The sequence below is a fragment of the Lactuca virosa genome, chromosome 9 (assembly GCF_052849685.1).
Source record: "Lactuca virosa cultivar CGN04683 chromosome 9, Lactuca_virosa_CGN04683_v6, whole genome shotgun sequence".
NCBI classification, from domain to species: domain Eukaryota; kingdom Viridiplantae; phylum Streptophyta; class Magnoliopsida; order Asterales; family Asteraceae; genus Lactuca; species Lactuca virosa.
The window spans coordinates 89922047-89938056 of record NC_136434.1 but is presented as its reverse complement, the minus strand read 5'-3'; the positions used below and the strand labels follow the sequence as shown (position 1 = coordinate 89938056).

Below are 16010 nucleotides of genomic sequence, written 5' to 3'. Positions count from 1 at the left end.
AAGCAACCAAGGAGTTCAATTATAAAATTTTAAATGCTCAAAAAATCAACATACTTTGTATTAGATTCTCAAAACAGCAACATACATTATAAATAAAAAATATGAGAAAAATATACAAATAGATAAAATTTTATAATACGATATAACATACTGTTTTTTGAAAGTATGCACAAACATGCCTTATACATATAATGAAATAAGAAAAAATATTATGCCAAACTTCAAACATATTACGTTACATACCCATTATCATTAGTTTTTATTGGAGACCACTTTATCAACATATTTGTACTTATGATTCCAAACTTATTATCCAACCATTGAATTTGCAAGTTAGTTTCATTTCAATTAAGCCTCCTAAACTCGCTTTAAAAATCTCGAAGTGTGCCCTTAACCCTAAAGGTAAACAATATATTAATATAATCTTATCTGCATGTAAGTTGAAAATAAGTGTTTGTGTAATGGTAGACATGACAGACTCGGATCTATATATTTGGTAAGTCAAATATTAATATTTAAAACACAAAAGAAAAAAAGAAGTGTTACCAATAGGCAATAAAAATGAAGAAAATACACCTTACCAGTCAGCAATATAATGTACATTGCTTTTTTGGTAATGTTGAAGATATATATGCTAGCAATGGCCAATAAAATTAACATGTGTCTCTTCAGCATCACCAAAAACAATATCTATAATATCGAAAATCTTGCACAAGGAAAAATAACAAAGAACATCTTTGAAAGCCTTAACCCACACAACTCATTGCCTACAATACATGCACAAGTAAAGTATTCTCTTAATAATTTTGAAAACAAATAACTCTGCTTTTAATCACAATACTTGAAGTATATACTTTATATAATAAGTTAGAACATGAAATGAGCATGATAGTGCTATATAAACCAATTAGCACATGAAATAAGTTGATGGTTAATAAATTATTTTGATGTATAGTTTAATTAACACATGAAATGAGCATTATAATACCATATAAACCAATTAGAGAAATAAGTTATAGAATGATAGATAATAATAATAAAGAGTTTGACTGTAATAACACTTATCTACTCGTTTGTTTTAAAATCAAAATAGTTAAGGTGTCTAAACTCTTTCAATGGGTGATTGAAAATAGAAATTCAACAACACATAGATAAGTTGGGTTACAAATCTATAAAAAACACACAGATGGAATCACAAGGATAAACTCAAAATCATTAATTCAAAGCAAGGAAACTTAGAATTTATTGAATCACAAAACCAAATTTTAATTACCATATATATGGTCATGGATCTTAGCGTTCTTTTAGACATGATGTTTTTCCTGTTCTCATTTGCTTTTACTTATGTGCTCGATATTCTCCAACAATTTGAGAAAGAAAAGAATATATTTAAATTAAAGAAAAAAGCTCCTTAAAAGAGGTTATGGGTGTGATTCATGGTGAGAGAGTAGTTCGAACCTAAAAATGAAATAGATTTTTTTTATAAAAACTACAAAAATACCTTCAAACAAATATCATTATACCAATAATTAAATCGAACTCAAAACAGAGATAGACAATAGAAGAACATTATACTGCCGATTCTTGAAACTACACATATGAACAAACACACATGTTATAATTAAAAAAATCATGGTGGAGATAAAGAGATGATGGAAAACATTGGTGTCTTCAAATCTTTGCATTCGAGAGTGAGACACAAAGATAAGGTTAGAGAGATGAAGGAAAAAGGAATCCATTGTTGTTTATTTGAAAATTTTCCAAATGAAAATTAAGACTTTCAATAAAGGCATACGACTCACAGAGGGAAGAAGGTAACCATAAGACTCCATCACATCAATTTTAACACCTTTTAGGCTAATAAAAATCCTACATATATCGAGATATATAAGAAATACTGAGGGATTGATGCGATGATGGAGGAGACGATAAGGTGGATTCGAATTTGGGTGTGCCGAGATTTAGGGGATTTGGTTTGAATGTTGATTTTGATTTTGATTTAGATCTCTAATTTCTTGTTTATTTATGTATAAAGGATGGTACGGGAATTGGAATGATTTAGCCTGATTTTTTGGGATAGAAATATGAAGGAATGTTTGCTAATTTCTTGGGATACCCTTTATGAAACAGGGATGCACTACAATATGCCACGTGGCAAAGAAGGGGTGTAGAAAATTAACATGCGTCATGTTAAGGATTCATTTATTAAAAAGGTATATATATATATATATATATATATATATATATATATATATATATATATTAAAAAAATATTATTCATTTCAATTGAACTGTTAACCATATACCAAACAAAAATCATGATCGACAATTCCAGATTTACACTTTTACATTATCTTTTCTTGTACTTTTATTTTTATATTTATTATACCAATTATAATGTATGCTATTTGAACTTCATTATGTTTTTATAACTCTTGAACTTACTAATTTTTAGAAAGAAATCGTTGGAATAGAGTTTGTAATTTTGATTGTATTTGTTTTTTATATTTAGCAAGTACCTGTGAACGGAACCGTGGTTATCCGCCTTACGGTTCGAGTCGGTTCGGTTTTTTTGCTAATTTGGTTCGGATTTGGTTAGTGCACATGAAGTACCCACCCTATAGTGATGGTTCATAATTTTATTACTATCCGTACCGAACCGCCTAGTTAACACCCCTATCTATCAAACACTCGGTTATAACCCGTGGAAACCACGGTAATATTTTAAAATTATTATATAGATAAATAGATAAAAATATAATTAATATAAAAAAAAATCAGCGTACTGTTGATCGTAAATAATTCTGATTTCTGAATAAATTTGTTACGTAAAATAAACATAATATTTTACTATAAATTTAGAAAATGTTATTATGAATAAGATTTTGTATTTTCAAAATTTTAATTGAAGTTGATTTGTTACCAAATCAAGTGAAAATTGTAAAAATCATAGAAAATTGCCACGTGTCAAAAAGAAATGCAAAAAATGGACACGTGACATTTTCAGGTTTTATTTATTAGAATAGGTAGATGATCAACATAACAAGAAAATGAAACCAAATGACCAAACATGTAAATGTTTCTATAGTAGTCATCGGGATGTTAAATGTAGTAAATTGCAGAACAAATAAAATAATTTTGCTAGGATATTTTTGATCCACATAAACATTCAAAACATTTCAACTTCTGTTTATTTATTAGCAATCCAAACTAACATAATCTTTTAATTAAAAATAGGTTTTAGTTATAATCAATTTTTATTAGTTTTAAGATAATAATTATAAAAAATATAAACAATTTATTTTATTTTCGTAAAAAACTAATATTTTATTATATTATATTTTATTATTATGAATATTTAAAAAATATCTATATCAATATAAGTCCATCTCTATCGATCTTTAGAGAAAAGTATTATAGATTTTGATGTATATCTTTCCAATTTTAAATAATAAAATAATTTATAATTTTTTAAAGTTGATTAAAAAGTAAGAAGTAGACAACTAGTTATAGATAAATTAAATGACATGAATGAGAAGATTCAAGATGGGCACACAAGCTGGAAGGCTAGATGATCGATTATGAAAATTTTAAAAAACCTATTTTTTTTTTTAATTTTTTTTTATAGATTAGATTTCTAGCCTTTTAAGAGTGAACATAGACGGGTACCCAATTAAATTTGACGGAATTGGAACCGTAACCGGAAATTGTCGGTTCTTAAGATGTTGGAACTGAAACCGGTTGAATCGGTTCTCAGATTTTTGAACCCGAATCGAAATTGGAACCGACGGTTCCAATTCCATTCCGGATACCACTTCCAAAAACAATTAAACAATTTATTTAGTTATAAAAACAAATAAGTTATAAAAAGTTTACATTTGACAGGTCAAACCTTTATAAAATTTAGAGATAACACTTTATCTGTGGTGAAGCACCAAGCAATGTGGGAGTTAAAACATATATGCGTGACAGTAGCAACCTCCCTAATACCACTCTCTATATGGTAAATATACATAAAGTCATAAACCCATTTATTAATCCAAATCCCTTTAAAAAGCAAAAACAACCTTCTACAGGTTTAAAAGAAAAAACAACTAATAGTAAAACAATAAATAATAGAAAATACACGGTGGTGCTTCGATCAAGAAATACAAAAAGATAAGAAACATAAGGGGAGTTTTGTATATTTTTATCATATCGCAGAAAATCTACAAACCTTATAAACCAATAAAATCAAAGAAAATTTGTTAATTGGGAAAACACTGAGGAATATTAGTCCGGATCCGGAACATCAGTCCAAAATGTAATTTTTTGTCAGAAAAAAAGTTTTGTGTCGGTAGGTATGCCCCATTTCGGACTTGTTGGTTATTTTGTAAAATAGAATTGGAGTTATTTTCTTTAAATTTAGGTCATGGTTACTTTAGTTAATATCCCAAAATGATTTGCTTCATCAATTCTCAGAACTAAAATTGATGAAATACTAGTACGAGGGATATCTATAAGAAAGATTTAAAGAATAGGTTACATTATCATTTGAAGCTGTATCATGGAATCTAGGAAGACAATTTATTTCTTAATTATAAATTAAGAAGACTTGATACTTGTCATATTAACGATTTAGTTTTCAGGAGACCCCGGTTTAAGGATATGCTTTTCTCCGAGAGAAGACCTAAAGTAGACCCTGCCAAAGAATCTTGTTGGATGTTCTACTAATCGTAATTTCGTATATGCTTAATTTGTCTAAGAGGAAAGAGAAGTTGTAATTTTGGCTTTCATGGCGATTGAAGATGAGAATATTGAGATGAAGTGTGCCTAAATCAAGATGGAAATCATGGGTTTTGGTCTTAGTACTGATTCCTATAATCTTGAAGTTATTCTACCTTTTGGGAATCTATTTAAACCCAATGAAGAACACCCAATCTTTTTATATCTGTGTCAATTGTTAATAGAGGAAAAGGGTTGTCATATAGCTATAGCTGCTAATTGAGGATTCTGCAAACTTCAAGGTGTACTAATCCCCTTTCTTTCTCATATTCTATCAATATGCTTTCTTTTATAACATGTTTTTGTACGTATATCATAAAGTAAAGTTAATTAGTGTAATTAGAAGCATCATCATTTTAAAGACACACTTATTGCTAAATTTATTAATTGATTAAACAAACACATAAAAAACTGTTATGAATATTAAGAATATCTTAACTTGGATGTACTCGATCATCTTCATTCTTTTATTATAATAAAGGTTTAAACTGAACATGCTATATATATTTCTACGAAACTTGCTCATTGTGTAGAACATATATAGAAAGACACACCTAACCTTGTTTCATAATTATAATATATATGTGTGTTGATTACATATATAATCTATCACTAGAATCTAGATAGCTTTATTATGAGATATCTTGAATACTAATTTGGTTATTAAATCTTCATAAATTTATGTATATACATGCCTATAATCAATCAGTTTGTGTACGTATAGACTGCCAGTTTCCAGGGATATTATACATTAACTAGATCAGAGACGATGGGAAACGATGAAAAAAAAGTTCAACTTAAAGTATATGTTGACAAAAAGAAGAAAAAAGTGATGTTCGCCGAAGCTGATGAAGACTTTGTGGAAATCCTCTTCAGTTTTTTCACTTTGCCTCTGGGAACAATCGCAAAACTCTCAAGAAAGCATGTAGACTCGAATGCGATAAAAGTCGGAAGCCTAACCTCTCTGTATGAAAGTATCATAAATCTCAATGAAAAACATTTCTCCAACGAGCATTGTAAGGATGCACTGATTAATCCAAGCAATTCATCAGCATCTTTTTGCCAGAAGCTTAAAGTAAATCTAGATGAAACAAAGCCCATTATCTCTTCTAGTGTGCCTAGTGTGCCTCAGGAGCTTAAAGTAAATGTAGATGATGCAGTGTTTTTGAAAAAGAAAGCTTCTTTCATCATAACTGACGATCTCAATGTAGTTCCTGTGATGCTGGATACAAGCATTGTACTCCTTTGTTCTCTTGGTGTTGAATACATTGATTTGCTAGAAGAGATACCCATGCCTTTTGGATTGGAAGAGGTAAGGTTATGTGGTGATAATCAGCGTTAATTAATTATATACTATAATTTAAAGAAATTATTCGTTTTGATATATTCTCTTCAAATTATTATTTCAGTTCTCGAATCTACTTAAGTGGTCATTGTTAACGAATAATCCTTTGACAAATCTGGTGCTTGGGGGAAGTAAACCGTGCCCATGTTCATCGTGTGACACAAACTCAGCGAGTGATTCGGCTTTGACTTCCATTGACTCTAGCGAGACTCAGACTCGGACTCAGACGACTCAGACGCCTAAGACTCAGACTCAAACTCAGAAAATGAAATTACTAGTACAAAAATCAACGAAGAAGGTATTATGTGCACAAGTGGAGAATCATTTTGTGGAATTGCTCTTCAGCTTCCTAACCATTCCGTTGGGTGCTTATGAACGTTTAACAAAGGATAATAATTCTTCTTCAGTGGGTATAAGTAATTTGTACAATAGTATTTCATCTTTGGGAGATGGAAAATACTTGAAATCTGAGGATGTGAAGACCATGTTACTTCGTCCAAAGCTTGCAGCGAATTATCTTCGTGTGACTAACTTTCTGCCAATTTATGAAGTAGATACACGCCCAGGTCGTTTCCTTAAAGAGCAAGCAACATTCATAGTTTCTGATGATTTGGAAGTAACAGTCTCTCCATCTGTAGCTACAATTACAAAGTTCAACACACTTGGTGTTGCCGTTTGTGATATCGAGGTTCTGGAAGTGACTGTAGGTGAACAAGAGGTAATTAAGCTGGCTTTCCAAAACATAAATACTAAATAAATATTGGACAATCTGGATCCATGGACTTTGCATTAACCAAATACTAATATACATATACATAAGCCAAGAGAAAAGGAATCAAGATTGAACAAGAGACAATATTCAATTTTATAATGCATCATGATACCCTTTTCTTGATTATGCAGGCACTTTTAATTCTCAAGTCTTCTCTTACATCAACATCTGCTTTAACCGACTACCTGAACGCATTGAGGAAGAAACCAAAGGCATGATCATCGATTTGAAGCCCATCTTAATTGGTTATTGATGTGTATAGTCATGATATATATTTGTTCTAGTAACGGTATTGTTAAGTGTACATATAAGCACTTCGTGAGATTGTGTATATTATTCATTTGTAATGCACACGTTATACCTGGTTGTCCTTGAATTGTTTGCATTTTATCATTGAATTTGTTTTAGTTAAGAAAAACCATGATGACACTACTAGAAAAATGGGAAATACCGACGGCGAAATCCGTCGGTGATAGCCAATATCAAGGTAAAAAAGGGCGTCAAGTTTTTGGTCGGTGGGTAAATTATACAGGTTACTGAAGCAATACCAGGGTAATGCGGCATGCATTACTGACAGATTAACAACACCTTATCATTGGGGGCTATTTGACTGAGTTTGACTTGTATACCGACAGATTTTCCGTTAATAATCGGTTAGAATTTTCGATTTACTTAGGTGTTGTTTGTTTTTTCTGAGGCAAAATGTCTGCAATCTGCGGACCACATCTGTAGACCTCTGCAGCAGAAGATGTTGACCAAACGTATGCAGTCTGAAAAAAGAAAACTGTTTGTTTTTTTAACATCTGCATGCTAGTAAAATAAACTAAAATCTAAATAAACTGATTTTTTTTAAACCACAAAGTGATATTTTAATATATTTATGACTTTGTTATAAATAATTAACAAATCTGAATCAACTTTTATGTATTATTGTATAAAAGGTGAAAATAAAAATGATACAAATTAACGTATATATTTGATAAAAACCAACAATTTTGGTCACAAAGTTATGCCTAATCATTGTAATTATGAATCAAAGAATTTGTTATATAAATGAATGGAAATAAACTTCGATTTTTTCAATTAAATCAATTAAAAACGTGCCATAAATATTTTTTCTAAGAAATTGATGATGCTTTATTAAATAATGTTTTATAAAATTTGGCACAAAAAATATAAAAATCTATTATTTTTTTCATATTTATACTTCAACGAACATTATTATAATAAACTTTTATTTATAAATTTGTCAAAAAATATCATGTTTGTGTCGTCAAACTTTTTTTTAAGTATTGTAACTTTTTTTTTCAAATTGTTTATCACTAATAAATTTGGAATAAATATAAATTCAAAAAAATTAAAAAAAATAATAATGTATATATGTTTTTTTAAGCTAGAAGATGTCTGAAGATGTTAGAAGACTCTGGTCCACATCTACGCTAAGAAGAGGGCGCACAGACATTTTTAAGTCTGCAGTCTTCAAAAAAACAAACAGTCTGCGAATGCTAATGTCTGTGCGTGGTCTGCACCGCGCAGACAGAAGAGGTCAGAAAGATCTGCAGACAAAAAACAAACACCACCTTACTATTATTATTATTATTATTATTATTATTATTATTATTATTATTATTATTTTGAAAAATATAAAAATTTCTAGTGTTTTTTTTTGTTTTATTTTGTTTTGTTTTTTTGTTTTTGATAATAGGCATAAAAGACCAACTAAAAAGTTTATAAGCATATTCAAACACAAAACTAATTAGACATTGCAATTAAAGTGTCAAAAAATACAAAGATTGTCTCAAAACGAAGTTTTACATAATTTTTACATACCAACTAAAATTAACACAAAAGAAAACAATACCAAGTATTTATACATTCCATTGTTCCAAAAGACTTATTCATTATCAATGGGTGGATTACGAGGTTGATTACTGGAGATATTCCACTGTCTAAAAAACATCGGCATTTGTTCTTGAATTTGATGTTGTTATTGCATGGTAGAAAGTTCTTCATGCAACCTTACAACTGAAAAAAATGGTAACATAATTAAATAGTTAAACCATAATAGCAATGTACTTTAGTTTATTATAACAATGTAATTTTGTTAATAATTATAGCAATATACTTAACTTTTAAACCATAATAGCAATGTTCTTTTGTTTATTATCATTTTAATCCATAACAACAACATACTTAACTTTTAAACCATAATAGTAGTGTACTTTTGTTTATTATCAATTTAATCAATATTAACAACAAACCACCTAACTTTTAAACCATAATAACATTGTACTTTTGTTTATAATCAACTATCCATAATACCAACATACTATTTAACTATAATAACAATGTACTTTGGTTTATTATCAATTTAATCAATGTTAACAACATACTACTTAACTTTTAAATAATAATAGCAATGTACTTTTGTTTATTATCAATTTAATCAATATTAACAACTGCCTAACTCTTAAATCCTAATAGAAAAATTACTTCTGTTTTTAATCAATTTTATCCATAATAACAACAATTTGATTAACTTTTAAACCATAATAGCAATATACTTTTGTTTATAATCAATTTTATACATAATAACAACACACTACTTAACTCTTAAACCATAATAGGAATGTACTTTTATTTACTATCAGTTTTATCCATAATAACAACATACTACTTAACTTTTAAACCATAATAGACTTTTGTTATTATCAGTTTAATCAATATTAACAACCAATTTGTAACATTTGGTTTCTGGTTGTTTCTTTTGTTGGAAAGTTAGACTTGAAATTAATCATGAGAGGGTCTCGGGTCATAAAGGGTGAAGATCAGACTTGAGTTAAGAGTATAAGATTTTAGACTAAAGGTTTAGTTTTGGGCTAAAAAGTGGTTTGGGATTAAGTTGGTTTTGGCATTTGCTGGATCAAGACTTTCACGAAGAGACATAAGGGTTGTCACAAAGCGAAGTCTGTACAACCCAAGCTGTAACGTCGTGATTTTCACCATAAAATTTTCTTTATTTTAAGTACAATTTTTAGCAGAATATGTTAGTGGAAGACTTAGTTATTTATTTTAAAACATTTTCAAATCATAACGTTACTTCAAAACCAAAAGTCATTATTCCAAATCATTTAAAACATAACAAAAGTAAATGTTTGAAATGGTAAAACATCAAATGTGTCCAAAGTGGTATCATCAAAACCAACATAACTACCCCCATAAAGTAACCCATCTTACTAAGGATAGACTCCTAGGTTTCCTGCACCGATCAGAAGGCACAAAAGAGAGAAGAAACAACTGTCAGCCCCTGCTGAGTGAGGTCATAAAGGTTGCACATGAAAAATACAAACCCTAAATGGGTAAATCATTCATTTTACGATGAAACATAAAAATGAGAAACAAATACCACTTAACAAACAAGCAAATATCATAATCATTCAATCACATGCTCAACCACGTACATGCCTGAATGTTCAACCGTAATGTCTCTGTGGTTGTGAATTAGTTTTTGTTTTGCAAATCAGTGTTGTTATTATTTTGCCTTTTTGAATCTTTGTACCTGTTAATAGGGTTAAAGTATTTAATTGCTAATCGGTACGATTGCCTTTGTTTTTTTTTTTTTTTTGCAAATCAGTTTTGAAACCCTGTCTCTTCGTAGTTGTTAATATGATCACAATCTTTAATTGTTTTATTTGTTAAAGTTTAAGATGTTTTTTTAAATATTTGTTGCTATTTATGATTTGCTTAAAATGTTATTTTATTATTATTATTATTATTATTATTATTATTATTATTATTATTGAAAATATGCTTATTAAAGAGTATTTGAAAGTTAAGCAAAGTATTTTAATGGTTTTATGCACAAGTTTAGTCCAAATTCAATAATTCATTCTTATATTAATAAGTCCAAATCCAATTTTTGAAGTTGTTTTTGCTTATGTCATCTCTATTTCTGTTTAATAAATAATCCAATTTTTTGAAGTTATTTTTTTCTTTTTATTTGAAGTGTTGTACTATTTCAATTTTAATTCTATCTTCCAATCAATGTGTTTTCCATCTTCTTAGTAAAATACAATGAATATATGATTATGTCTCTTTTCCAGTTGGATAATTATAAATAACAATATACCATTGTTAGCAGGGTGTAGCTCAAACTTATGCTTTTATTGGGTTGAATAAACACTATTCTTATAAATCATATGAATATATGATGTCTTTTGAGCAATCTAATCAATAAGAGCTTCAACCGGTACATGGATGTGAGACTAACTCTTTGCATTTATTTATTTATTTATTTTCATATTTTTTTTTTGTATTGAATCAATTATAGGTGGATGATCTTAGAGTGGATTATATTATGTGAGTATTACAATGAAGTGCAAACCCATATCGTAATAGTAAAAAGACAAAAATAGTGATATTGTAGTGGAAAATCAAAATTTTCCAACAGGGAATTGATCAATAATTTGGCTTCTTTGAGTAGGGGTGCCACATCTCTTTCCATATGTATGTTAAACACTTGTTTTTCTCAATCATGCTTTCTACTTAGGTCTAAATGTGAAATATTGGGCAATATAATTTAAATTATTTGTGTATTATAGTATCCTACTTTCATTTTGATATTACAATTTTTTTTCCTTATAAAGAAAGCATTATAGTTTGAAATATGTATGGAACTATGATAATGCACTTTTAATCTTTTTTCTTATTAGTACATTATACATCGAAGAATCTACCCAAATACTGATGGAAAATACGAAGCTATAATAACCAGATCAATGAAAGTATGCTGCTATGTGGTAGTTTATGGTTAAATAAGTCACGGGGCCTGTTGTTGAAGATGCAAACAAGGTAGTCATTTCCTCAGTATTTTATCAATCGTTGGTTGTTTTTATTAATATATTTTACTTCTATGGCTTTACAAAAATTTCTCCCACATTAAGAAACTTTGACATCACTCATATCATTAATCAAACATTATGTAGAAAGGCCCAACTCGAAGCCCAAACACGATTAGGGTTTTCTAAACCCTAATTAGTGTTTCCAAGCCAAACACGCGCCAAATAGGTCAATGGTTAGGTTTTTAGGTTAATTAGAGTTTAATAGGTCGGGCACCACCCACTGCCACCCAGGGCGGTGGCGGTCGACGGTGGTTCACGGTGGCAGCCACCGCCTCGTGGTGGTGGTGATGGTTTTTGAGTCGAAATCCGGCACACAAGTACCCAATACGTTATAATTAGGGGTGTCGAACGGGTAAAATTTTCGGGTTTCGGGTAGAACGGGTCGGGTAGAACAAATATTTACTTAAGAAAATAATACCCGATACCCGACCTATATTGTAATTCGGGTTTTCGGGTTTTGGGTATTCGGGTTTGAGGTCGGGTCGGGTAATTATCGGGTATACCCGAAAATTTCTTAAATGACACTTACTGATAATTTATTTATTTATTTATTTATTTTTACATGTTGGTTGGTTTAATAAAGAATCGGGTAGGAAAATACTACATACAATTAACAAGTACATATATAATAACAATACAAATCATTATAATATGTTATGTACTTTTTTAATTCCATTCCGTTCGATAGTGAGAATCTGAGAATTGTGATGACGGTTCAGGACTTCAGCTTTAGCGTCATATTCCCTTTGCAAGTTTGCGTCGACTGTCGAGCCATCGTTCATAAGAAGGAAATGAAGGGTTTTGTTTTATTTGAAGTGTGCGTACGTGACTGCATTGTATATTTGGTATTATTTAAAAAACGAATTCGGGTATTCGGGTATGCTCGAAAATAAATATTTATACCTAAAACCCGACCTATATTATTATCGGGTTAACCTATTACCCGAATGTTCATACCCGTTACCCGTTCTACCCGACCCATTCTACCCGAATTCGGAACGGGTCGGGTGGGTAGAACGGGTTTCGGGTTTTTTTGACAGGCCTAGATATAATGCTGAAAAGACAGATACATACATTTATACATCTCCTCTCATAAAAGTTCATACACAACCTATATCAAAATTTTATAAAGTCTAATGTTATGATAGGAAGCGCTTATAATTAGTAGATTTTGTAAGTACAATTCCATTATAAGAGAATTTCAATAAAGTACAATGTTAGGAAATTGTATAACATGGTAGATTTTGTAAGCACAATGCCATGCTATGAAAATTTTATAATGCAGTAGATTTTATAAGTACAAAACCATGATAGGAAATTTTAATAAAGTATAATGTTATGAAAGGATACTAGAATAGACAAAATTAAATGAGCTTCTTGGGATGTTATTATACTAGGTGTTCCGTCTAAAAAGCTAGATGGATCATACATATATGCGAATCCAAATATTCTTCCTTTCTTGACCCCTATTGAAACATCACACCATGTTTCGTTATCTAAAAAGGGATGATAACTTTTATCATCACGATACTTAGCCACCATTCACTTTCATAATCCTCCTATTATAACAAAAAGCATGAAAGTAGGATGTTATTATAGATAAATAGATTAAAGTGCGTTGTATCTTGAAAAAAAATGTACTTTTTAGACAAGAATAGATAAAAAAGAATAGATTATGTAATAACACCCACATTATAGCATTGTACTTTCAAATATAAGATACTTGCATACCGAAAAATCAATAACCATATTAGAGCATTGTACTTTAAAATAAATGAAAGTACATTATTGTTTCTTGAAAGTAATGTATATTATCGTGTATAGTAAATGTTTTGACTATAGAATTGGAAATACTAGAACTTTAGCTGCCTTTGGTGTATTCTACTCTCGAGTATACTTTTTAGTGTGCAACTTGGCATAAGGTTCAACGCCTGTGGGACGACATTTAAGATTTGCTTGCTATATTGTCTGTTAGTAATACATTAAAAAACAAAACAAAAAAACAACAGTTTAAGTGGAAACTAAGGTGAGATGCAAACATCTTACCATTTTTTTTCCTATGTTGACGAATTGATATAGAACCCAATATGCTTGGAAACAGATCCATCTTCTAATTTTTTATGTTTTATTTCCATGATTGTGACAAAATGTTTCCATTTGGATGTGTTCCACACTTCATTGATCATTTTTCCTAATGCTTATTTTTATCCACTTTGGGCGATAGTCTTTTAACAATGTCAAATAACCTTCTAGTGAGGCATTCATACTTCCAGCTTGGGCAAGTTTTACAAATTTTTCATGGGCTCTTCGCATTTTGTCAGGAAATCGTTGCTTCAGATAATTATCTCATACATTGTGTGCAAGAAGATTAGTCTCCTTGGGCAATCCATACAAACCCTACACATTGATCACTCATACAATTATCTATTTTATTTAACACCAAATTTTACTTTGATAAATCACAAAACTACTAAGTAAAAACGTTGAAGTGTTTCCATATTGCATCACGATGTTCTTTGTCAACCCTCTTCATGTGGCCCACGGGCCACCAAACATTGTCTTCAGTATACATGTGATGTCTCGAATCACTAAAATCTGATCCAAAAATCTTGACTAAAGAAACATTTAGAAAATTAACATCAATACTATCATTAAAAAGCAAATTCATATATATATATATATATATATATATATATATATATATATATAAATATTAATATTAGTACTATCAGAAACAATTGTAAAATTAACATTACTCATTATTAGAGTCGACTTTAGTGAACTCCTTTTTGATGTGTTAGCTGGAACTTGTTTTAAGATGTTTGCTCCTCTAACCGAACAAGGGTGAATTTCTGTATTACTGTTGTGTGATGGAGATGCATTTCTATCTCTAGCAACACGACCATCACTGTGACCACCACTATGTTCATCTTGGGGTGTCATCGGTCAATAAAACAACCCTTAAAAATGAAGAATTAATAAACTATTGGTTAAAATAAGTGTGTATTATAATATAAAAATATAAAGGGGAAGCGAAAATAATATGCTATAATACACAAATAAGTATGTATTACACGAATGGTCCCTATGCTTTGGGATAATTTGTGCGTTTGGTCCCTAACTTATTTTTTTAACTCGGAAGGCCCATACTATTTGTTTTTGTTACGCGCTTGGTCCTTACTGTTTGTTTTTGTTACACATTTGGTCCCTGTATTTACCTAAAAAGACTATTATTTAAATAGGAAAAAATGGAGGGGTATGTAAGGTAAGATGAAGGGGTGGAGTTGGGGGTGTGTTTATTTAAATAAATTAAAAAATCAAGGGAAAAATAGTCTTTTTAGGTAAGACAGTGACCAAGCGCGTAACAAAAACAAACAGTAGGGACCTTCCGAGTTAAAGAAATAAGTTAGGGACCAAACGTGCAAATTACCCTAAATCATAGGGAGCATTCGTGTAATTTACTCTATTAATAAGGTCCACCATGGTTTTATACATAATTATAGTTCGATATTCAACTTGTTTTTATGACTAACAACTACACCCGAATATAATATATAATTTATATAAGGCCACCTTGGTTTTAACACAAATCTAATGCAAAAATCACTTTTATTGAGAATTATATTTTCATGGTTCAAACACAAATCTTTGTATAAAGATGAAAAATGGAGAAAACAAAATTCCATCACGTTGTGGTGACCATTTCATTCTTTTAGGCTCCGTTTGGTGGCTTGAACTAGATGAGACAACTAAATTTTTTGGGAGGTGTTTGGCGTAATCTAGACCAAGAACTGAAGAGAGCTTTGACCAAGTCAAAAGGACAATTCATTAAAAAAATAGTCCCACTCAAATAGGTGGAACTAAACGGAACACATTGATTTATTTTCTATGTTGGATGAAACTACCCCTGTTATGAACATGTCTCCAGCCTTCATCTCATGATTTCCCGCTATACATACCTAATACATGATTATTAGATAATCATTCCAACCCATTTCGATTCTCATCAACCTCAATTTCTCATCATTGCATTTGACTTCATCATCTAGGTACGATTTTTTTAAAACTTCTTCTCTACTTACCCAATCGATTTTAATTTTCCTTCTCTACTTTTGACCTGTATATGTTAGTTATTACTTTATTTCTTGATAATCAATTTATTGAATTATTTATTACTAGATATACAACTTCTTGGTAAAGATTTCTAGTTTATTGATTTCTTGATAAA

General features: G+C 30.0%; 1 protein-coding gene across 1 annotated transcript; it reads left to right on the top strand.

Annotated features, from left to right (window-relative positions):
• The first annotated feature begins 4899 nt into the window (after window positions 1–4899).
• Window positions 4900–7257, top strand: LOC145141355 (uncharacterized). Its single transcript, XM_079074640.1, has 4 exons — window positions 4900–5006; window positions 5489–6076; window positions 6174–6827; window positions 7013–7257. The coding sequence occupies exons 2-4, from the start codon at window positions 5534–5536 to the stop codon at window positions 7097–7099; spliced, it is 1284 nt and encodes a 427-aa protein (XP_078930766.1). The 5' UTR covers window positions 4900–5006; window positions 5489–5533; the 3' UTR covers window positions 7100–7257.
• Window positions 7258–16010: the final 8753 nt, after the last annotated feature.